We start from the raw sequence: 10,000 nt of genomic DNA, 5'->3' as shown, positions 1-10,000 counted from the left end.
AAATTGGGAAACAGGAAAAGGAAGTGGAAGATTGGGAAGTTGGAAAAAGGGAGGAAGCGGAGGAAAAATGGGGAAACAGGAAAAGGAAGAAGTGGAGGGAAAATGGGGAAACAGGAAAAGGAAGAAGTGGAGGGAAAATTGGGAAACAGGAAAAGGGAGGAGGAAGTGGAAGAAGATATGGGAAGTTGGAAAAGGAAGTGGAGGAAACATTGGGAAACAGGAAAGGGGAAGAGGAAGGAGAGGAAACATTGGGAAGTTGGAAAAGGAAGTGGAGGAAGCCGGGTGGAGAGCGACGGAAACGCTTTGCCCGCCGGATCGGACGGGTTTCCCGGAGAGTAAGGCGTGGATCTTGTCAAAGATCTCCTTCAGCTGGGATCCTGGAGGAAGAGGAAGCGGAGAGGAAGTTGGGAAACAGGAAGTGGAAGTGGAAAAACAGGAAAAGGACGTGGAGGGGGAAATGGGAAGGAAAAGGGAGGAGGAAGCGGAGGATCGGACGGGTTTCCCGGAGAGTAAGGCGTGGATCTTGTCAAAGATCTCCTTCAGCTGGGATCCTGCAGGAAGAGGAAGCGGAGGAATTAGAGGAAGAGGAAGTTGGGAAACAGGAAATGGAGGAAGACGTGGAAGATTTAAGTAGGAAAAGGAATCAAGAAGTGGAGGGAAAACTGGGAAACAGCAAAAATGAATTAAGGGAAGATTTGGGAAACAGGACAAGGGAGGAGGAAGTGGAAGAAGATATGGGAAGTTGGAAAAGGAAGTGGAGGAAACATTGGGAAACAGGAAAGGGGAAGAGGAAGGAATTAGAGGAAGAGGAAGTTGGGAAACAGGAAAAAGAAAAAGAAACTGGAGGAAAGGGTGAGAAGGAAAAAAGGATTAAGGGAGGAGGAAGTGGAGGAAAAATTGGGAAGTAGGAAAAGAGAGGAGGAAGCGGAGGATCAGACGGGTTTCCCGGAGAGTAAGGCGTGGATCTTGTCAAAGATCTCCTTCAGCTGGGATCCTGGAGGAAGAGGAAGCGGAGGAATTAGAGGAAGAGGAAGTGGAGGGGAAGTTGGGAAACAGGAAGTGGAAGATTGGGGAAGTAGGAAGAAGGGAAGAGGGAGTGAAGGACGGGTTTCCCGGAGAGTAAGGTGTGGATCTTGTCAAAGATCTCCTTCAGCTGGGATCCTGGAGGAAGAGGAAGCGGAGAGGAAATTGGGAAACAGGAAGTGGAAGTAGGGAAAGCAGGAAAAGGAAGTGGAAGATTTGGGTAGTTGGAAAACTGAGAAAACTGAGGAAGATTTTGGGAAGTTGGAGAAAGGAGGAAACTGAGGAAAAATTAGGAAGGGGAGGAAACATTGGGAAGTTGGAAAAGGAAGCGGAGGGGAAGTTGGGAAACAGGAAGTGGAAGTGGAAGATTTGGGAAGTTGGGAAAAGGGATTAAGGGAGGAAGCGGAGGAAGATTTGGGAAACATGAAAAGGGAAGAGAAAGCGGATGGGAAATTGGGAAACAGGAAAAGGGAGAAGGAAGTGGAAGAAGATATGGGAAGGAAACACTTTGTCCGCCGGATCGGACGGGTTTCCCGCAGAGTAAGGCGTGGATCTTGTCAAAGATCTCCTTCAGCTGGGATCCTGGAGGAAGAGGAAGCGGAGAGGAAATTGGGAAACAGGAAGTGGAAGTGGGAAGACAGGAAAAGGAAGTGGAGGGGAAAATGGGAAGAAGGAAAAGGGAGAAGGAAGCAGAGGATCGGACGGGTTTCCCGGAGAGTAAGGTGTGGATCTTGTCAAAGATCTCCTTCAGCTGGGATCCTGGAGGAAGAGGAAGCGGAGGGGAAATTGGGAAACAGGAATATTTGCTTCAGCTGGGATCCTAAAGGAAGGAAGGAAAAGAATTAGAGGAAGAGGAAGTTGGGAAACAGGAAATGGAAAGAGGAAGTGGAAGAAAAAGATGTGAAGGAAAAGGAAGGAGGAAATGGAGGAAAAGGAAGGAGGGAGGAAGTGGAGGAAAAGGAAGGAGGGAGGAAGTGGAGGAAAAGGAAGGAGGAAGTGGAGGGAAAGGAAGGAGGGAGGAAGTGGAGGGAAAGGAGGAAGTGGAGGAAAAGGGAGGAAGCGGTGGGAAAGGAAGAAGGAAGTGGAGGAAGGAAGGAGGAAGTGGAGGAAAAGGGAGAAGGAAGTGTAGGAAAAGGAAGTCGGAAGTCGGAAAGGAAACAGCTGACCTGCTCTGGTCGAGATTTGACTGACAGGAGTGGTGACGGCTTTCTGGAGATCCATCTTGATCTTCTTTTCCTGGAAAGGGGGGGGGAGAGGAAAAGGATCATCGGCGTTTTGGGATCTCCCTCCCTCCCGTTCCCGGGATTCGGGTCGGGGGACTCGTCCGGGGATCCGGGGAATCATAGAGGGATCTGGGGAATCGTAGAGGGATCCAGGGGCTCATCCAGGGATCCGGGGGATCGTCCGAGGATCCAGGGACTTGTAGGGAGATCTGGGAATTGTCTGAGGATCTGGGGACTTGTACGGGGATCCGGGGACTCGTACAGTGATCTGGGGAATGGTCCGAGGATCTGGGGAAGTGTACAGTGATCTGGTGAATGGTCTGAGGATCTGGGGAATCGTACGGGGATCTGGTGAATGGTATGAGGATCTGGGGAATCATACAGTGATCTGGTGAATGGTCTGAGGATCTGGGGAATCGTACGGGGATCTGGTGAATGGTCCAAGGATCTGGGGAAGCGTACAGGGATCTGGTGAATGGTCCGAGGATCTCGGGAAGCGTACAGGGATCTGGTGAATGGTCCGAGGATCTGGGGAAGCGTACGGGGATCTGGGGAATGCTCTGAGGATCCAGGGTATGTCTGAGGATTATGGGGATCGTCCAAGGATCCCGGGACTCGTACGGGGATCCGGGGAATCATAAAGGGACCCAGGGACTCGTCCAGGGATCTGGGAATTGTCCGTGGATTCAGGGACTCGTACGGGGATCTGGGGAATCATAGAGGGATCCAGGGAATCATCCTAAGATCCAGGGACAGGGATCCGGGGCATCTTCCCAGGATCCAGGGACTTGTACAGGGATCCAGGGAATCGTCCAAGGATCTGGGGGAATGGTCTGAGGATCCAGGGATTTGTACAGGGATCTGGAGGGTCGTAGAAGGATCCGGGGACTCGTCCAGGGATCCGGGGAATTGTCCGAGGATCCGGGGAATCACAGAGGGATCCAGGGGCTCATACAGGAATCTGGGAAACCGTCCAATGATCTAGGGACTCGTATGGGGATCCAGGGACTCCTAAAAGGATCCGGGGAATCATCCAAGTATCCGGGAAATCATAGAGAGACCCAGGGACTCACCCAGGGATCCGGGGAATCATCCTAAGATCCAGAGACTCATCCAGGGATCCAGGGAATCATCCGAGGATCCGGGGAACCATAGAGGGATCCAGGGACTCATACAGGGATCCAGCAAACCGTCCAGGGATCCGGGGGGAATCCCCTGGGGATCCAGGGACTCCTTGGAATCGTCCAAGGATCTGGGAAACCGCCCGAGGATCCGGGGGAATCATAGAGGGATCCGGGGACTCATAAAAGGATCTGGGGAATGGTTTGAGGATCCGGGGACTTGTCTGAGCATCCAAGGAATCATAGAGGGATCCAGGGACTCATACAGGGATCTGGGGAACCGTCCAATGACCCAGGGACTCCTAAAAGGATCCGGGGAATCGTCCAAGGATCCAGGGAATCACTCGTCCAGGGATCCGGGGAGTCATCCTAAGATCCAGGGACTCGTCCGGGGATCTGCGGAATTGTCCAAGGACCCGGGGAATCACAGAGGGATCCAGGGATTCATACATGGGTCTGGGGAATCGTCTGAGGATCCGAGGAATCATCCGAGGATCCAGGGAACCATCCAAGGATCCAGACACTCCTAAAAGGATCTGGGGAATCGTAGAGGGATCCAGGGACTCCTAAAAGGATTTGGGGAATCGTAGAGGGATCCAGGGACTCGTACAGGGATCTGGAGAATCATCCTAGGACCCGGGGAATCGTCTGAGGATCTGGGGAATCATAGAAGGATCCTGGGACCCGTCCAGGGATCCAGGGAATCATCCAAGGATCCGGGGACTCCTCAAAGGATCAGGGGAATCGTAGAGGGACATGGGAAACCGTCTGAGGATCCAGGGAATCATAGAGAGATCCTGGGACTCGTACGGGGATCTGGGGAATCGTCCAGGGATCCGGGGAATCATCTGAGGATCCGGGGATCCATCTGAGGATCTGGGGAATCCTAGAGGGATCCAGGGACTCATACAGGGATCTGGGGAATCATCTGAGGGTCTGGAGACTCGTCTGGGGATCCAGGGACTTCTATGGGGATCCAGGGACTCCTAAAAGGATCCAGGGACTCCTCAAAGGATCAGGGGAATCGTAGAGGGATATGGGAAACCGTCCGAGGATCCAGGGACTCGTACGGGGATCCGGGGAATCACACGAGGATCCAGGATCCATCTGAGGATCTGGGGAATCCTAGAGGGATCCAGGGACTCATACAGGGATCTGGGGAATCATCCGAGAATCCGGAGACTCGTCCAGGGATCCCGTGAATCATCTGAGGAATCAACCTAAGATCCAGGGACTCCTCAAAGGATCCGGGGACTCATACAGGGATCTGGGGAATCATCCGAGGGTCCGGAGACTAGTCCGGGGATCCAGGGAATCATCTGAAGATCCGGAGACTCGTCCGGGGATCCAGGGAACTCCTCAAAGGATCCAGGGACTCATACAGGGACCTGGGGAATCATCTGAGGATCCGGGGATCCATCTGAGGATCTGGGGAATCCTAGAGGGATCCAGGGACTCATCCGGGGAACTGGGGAACCATCCAAGCATCCGGGAACTTGTCCAGGGATCCTGTGAATCATCCGAGGATCCGGGGACTTGTACGGGGATCCAGGGACTCATACAGGGATCTGGGGAATCATCTGAGGATCCGGGGATCCATCTGAGGATCTGGGGAATCCTAGAGGGATCCAGGGACTCATACGGGGATCCGGGGAATCAGCCGAGGATCCATCTGAGGATCTGGGGAATCCTAGAGGGATCCAGGGACTCATACGGGGATCCGGGGAATCATCCGAGTGTCCGGGGATCCATCTGAGGATCTGGGGAATCCTACAGGGATCCAGGCACTCATACGGGGATCTGGGGAATCATCCGAGGATCCGGGGACTCGTCCAGGGATCCCGTGAATCATCCGAGGACCCGGGGAATCAACCTAAGACCCAGGGACTCGTCAAAGGATCCGGGGACTCATACGGGGATCCCGCAAACCGCCCAGGGATCCAGGAAACCGTCCGGGGATCCGGCGAACGATCCCCCAAGGCTGGGGGAGGGGCTAACCTGGCGGTCCTTGCTATTGGCCAGGCTGGCAAAGGAATCCACACACTGGTCCAACTGGTCCTGGAGCTGCTGGTACCACTGGAGGGTCTTTTCGTCGGACTTGAGCTGGAGCCCTAAAAAAAAGACGATCCATTTGCGTTTAGATTTGCATTTATTTCCATATACTTCACCGAGAACGATCTCCATTAATTTTAATCTATTTAATGTATTTAATCTATTTGATCTATTTAATATCTTTAACTGAAAATGATCTCCGTTTGAAATAAATGACATTCATTTATATTTATATTTGCATTTATTTTGAGATATTTCACTGAAAAGGATCTCCGTTTGAAATAAATGACATTCATTTATATTTATATTTGCATTTATTTTGAGATATTTCGCTGAAAATGATCTCCATTTGAAATAAATGACATTCATTTATATTTATATTTGCATTTCTTTCCATATATTTCACTGAAAATGATCTCCATTTATTTTAATATATTGAATGTATTTAATATATTTAACTGAAAATGATCTCCATTTGAAATAAATGACGTTCATTTATATTTATATCTGCATTTATTTCCATATATTTCACTGAGAACGATCTCCATTTATTTTAATCTATTTAATGTATTTAATATATTTAATATATTTAACTGAAAATGATCTCCGTTTGAAATAAATGACATTCATTTATATTTATATCTGCATTTATTTCCATATATTTCACTGAAAACGATCTCCATTTGTTTTAATATATTTAATGTATTTAATATATTTAATATATTTAATATGTTTAAGTGAAAATGATCTCCATTTGAAATAAATGACATTCATTTATATTTATATTTGCATTTATTTCCATATATTTCACTGAGAACGAACTCCATTTCTTTTAATATATTTAATGTATTTAATATATTTAATATATTTAAGTGAAAATGATCTCCATTTGAAATAAATGACATTCATTTATATTTATATTTGCATTTCTTTCCATATATTTCACTGAAAATGATCTCCATTTATTTTAATATATTGAATGTATTTAATATATTTAAGTGAAAATGATCTCCGTTTGAAATAAATGACATTCATTTATATTTATATTTGCATTTATTTCGATATATCTCACTGAGAACGATCTCCATTTATTTTAATCTATTTAATGTATTTAATATATTTAATATATTTAAGTGAAAATGATCTCCATTTGAAATAAATGACATTCATTTAGATTTATATTTGCATTTATTTCAATATATTTAAGTGAAAATGATCTCCATTTGAAATAAATGACATACATTTATATTTGCATTTCTTTCCATATATTTCACTGAGAACGATCTCCATTTATTTTAATATATTTAATGTAATTAATCTATTTAATATATATTTAATATATTTAGCTGAAAATGATCTCCGTTTGAAATAAATGACATTTATATTTATATTTGCATTTATTTCCATATATTTCACTGAGAACGATCTCCATTTATTTTAATATATTTAATGTATTTAATCTATTTAATCTATTTAATATGTTTAAGTGAAAATGATCTCCATTTGAAATAAATGACATTCATTTATATTTATATTTGCATTTATTTCCATATATTTCACTGAGAACGAACTCCATTTCTTTTAATATATTTAATGTATTTAATATATTTAATATATTTAATATGTTTAACTGAAAATGATCTCCATTTGAAATAAATGACATTCATTTATATTTATATTTGCATTTATTTTGAGATATTTAACTGAAAATGATCTCCATTTATTTTAATATATTTAATGTAATTAATCTATTTAATATATATTTAATATATTTAGCTGAAAATGATCTCCATTTGAAATAAATGACATTCATTTGTATTTATATTTGCATTTATTTTGAGATATTTAACTGAAAACGATCTCCATTTATTTTAATATATTTAATGTATTTAATATATTTAATATCTTTAACTGAAAATGATGTCCATTTGAAATAAATGACATTCATTTATATTTGCATTTATTTTGATATATTTCACTGAAAATGATCTCCATTTATTTTAATATATTTAATATATTTAATATATTTAATATATTTCACTGATAATGATCTCCGTTTGAAATAAATGACATTCATTTATATTTATATTTGCATTTATTTTGAGATATTTCACTGAGAACGATCTCCATTTATTTTAATATATTTAATGTATTTAATATATTTAATATCTTTAACTGAAAATGATGTCCATTTGAAATAAATGACATTCATTTATATTTGCATTTATTTTGATATATTTCACTGAGAACGATCTCCATTTATTTTAATCTATTTAATCTATTTAATCTATTTAATATGTTTAACTGAAAATGATCTCCGTTTGAAATAAATGACATTCATTTATATTTATATTTGCATTTATTTCCATATATTTCACTGAAAACGATCTCCATTTATTTTAATCTATTTAATGTATTTAATCTATTTAATATATTTAATATGTTTAACTGAAAATGATCTCCATTTGAAATAAATGACATTCATTTAGATTTATATTTGCATTTATTTCAATATATTTAAGTGAAAATGATCTCCATTTGAAATAAATGACATACATTTATATTTGCATTTCTTTCCATATATTTCACTGAGAACGATCTCCATTTATTTTAATCTATTTAATGTATTTAATATATTTAATATATTTAACTGAAAATGATCTCCGTTTGAAATAAATGACATTTATATTTATATTTGCATTTATTTCCATATATTTCACTGAGAACGATCTCCATTTATTTTAATATATTTAATGTATTTGATAGATTTAACTGAAAATGATCTCCATTTGAAATAAATGACATTCATTATATTTATATTTGCATATAAAATATATTTATATTTATTTCGATATATTTCACTGAAAATGATCTCCATTTATTTTAATATATTTAATATATTTCACTGAAAATGATCTCCATTTGAAATAAATGACATTCATTTATATTTATATTTGCATTTATTTTGAGATATTTAACTAAAAATTATCTCCATTTATTTTAATATATTTCATATATTTAATTTAATATGTTTCATATATTTAATTTAGTATATTTAATATATTTAATTTAATATATTTCATATATTTAATTTAGTATATTTAATATATTTAATTTAGTATATCTAATATATTTCATATATTTAATTTAATATATTTAATATGGTTAATTTCATATATTTAACATAGTTAATTTAACATATTTAATATATTTAATACATTTAATTTGATATATTTAATATAGTTAACGTATTTAACTGAAAACGATCTCCATTCGAAATATAAATGACTATCATTTCTTTTGAATGGAGATCATTTTCAGTTAAAAATATGGAAATAAATGCAAATATAAATATGAGTGAATATCATTTATTTCAAATGGAGATCATTTTCAGTTTGAAAGTTCAGTTCATATTTGCAGTTTTTCCGATATATTTAACTGAAAATGATCTCCATTTGAAATAAATGATATTCATTTATATTTATATTTGCATTTATTTCCATATATTTCACTGAAAATGATCTCCATTTGAAAAAAATGATATTCATTTATATTTATATTTGCATTTATTTCCATATTTTTCACTGATCTACAGGACTGAAAATCACTTATAAAGATGGATAATTATATTTACATTTAAATAGAAATGTAAATATAATTTATATCTAAATAGAAATAGAAATATAATTTATATTTATACAGAAATACAAAGATGGATAATTATATTTACATTTAAATAGAAATGTAAATATAATTTATATCTAAATAGAAATAGAAATATAATTTATATTTAAACAGAAATACAAATATAATTTATATTCTAATAGAACTAAATAATATTTCTATTTAAATATGAATATTATTGGTATTAATATAAATATTATTTCTATTTAAATCAAAATAGAATTTATATTTAAACCTAAAATGTAATTATATATATAAAATACGTATATATAATATATAAAAAATATAGATTGTATTTATATTTGTTTCAATATATTTCTCTGAAACTGAACTCCAGGACTGAAAATGACTTACAAAGGCGAATAATTATATTTAAATATAAATATAACTTATATTTATATATAAAATATAAACCCATATATATGTAATACATATATAAAATAGATAATTCAAAAAATATAGATTATATTTATAGATAAAATATAAATACATATGTATAATACATATATAAAATATAAAATTAAAAAAATATACATTATATTTATATGGAAAATATAAATACATATATATAATACATATATAAAATATAAAATATATAGATAATACTTTTATATAAAATATAAAAACAGATATGTAATGCATAAATAAAATATAAAATTCAAAAAATATAGATTATATTTATATTTATTTCCATCTATTTCACTCAAACTCACCGTTTTTTCCGGAGCTTTCCGGAACTTTCCGGGACCGGAGCTTTTTCCGGATCCTGGCTGCTGGCCGTTTTCTCGTTTTTCTCGTTTCCCGCCTTCTCGGCCGCCGCCGCTTTTTCCGCTTCCTTCTTCCTGCTTCCTGCGTTGGCGGGAGATCTCTTCCCGCAAGCCGGAAAGGATTCCGCAT

General features: G+C 38.2%; 1 protein-coding gene across 1 annotated transcript in view; it reads right to left on the bottom strand.

Moving 5' to 3' along the window:
* The window catches only part of GLE1 (GLE1 RNA export mediator), a gene marked incomplete at its 5' end in the record, with an annotated part of 30,842 nt that extends 20,880 nt beyond the window's left edge, over positions 1-9,962 (bottom strand). Inside the window, 3 exons of the mRNA XM_077922654.1 lie at positions 2,190-2,259; positions 5,366-5,480; positions 9,820-9,962. Of these exons, the coding sequence (XP_077778780.1) occupies positions 2,190-2,259; positions 5,366-5,480; positions 9,820-9,962 (328 nt within the window). The remainder of the gene's footprint in view (positions 1-2,189; positions 2,260-5,365; positions 5,481-9,819) is intronic.
* Positions 9,963-10,000: the final 38 nt, after the last annotated feature.

This window comes from Podarcis muralis, chromosome Z, assembly GCF_964188315.1.
Source record: "Podarcis muralis chromosome Z, rPodMur119.hap1.1, whole genome shotgun sequence".
Classification (NCBI taxonomy): Eukaryota; Metazoa; Chordata; class Lepidosauria; order Squamata; family Lacertidae; genus Podarcis; species Podarcis muralis.
This window is presented reverse-complemented; position numbering and strand designations above follow the sequence as displayed.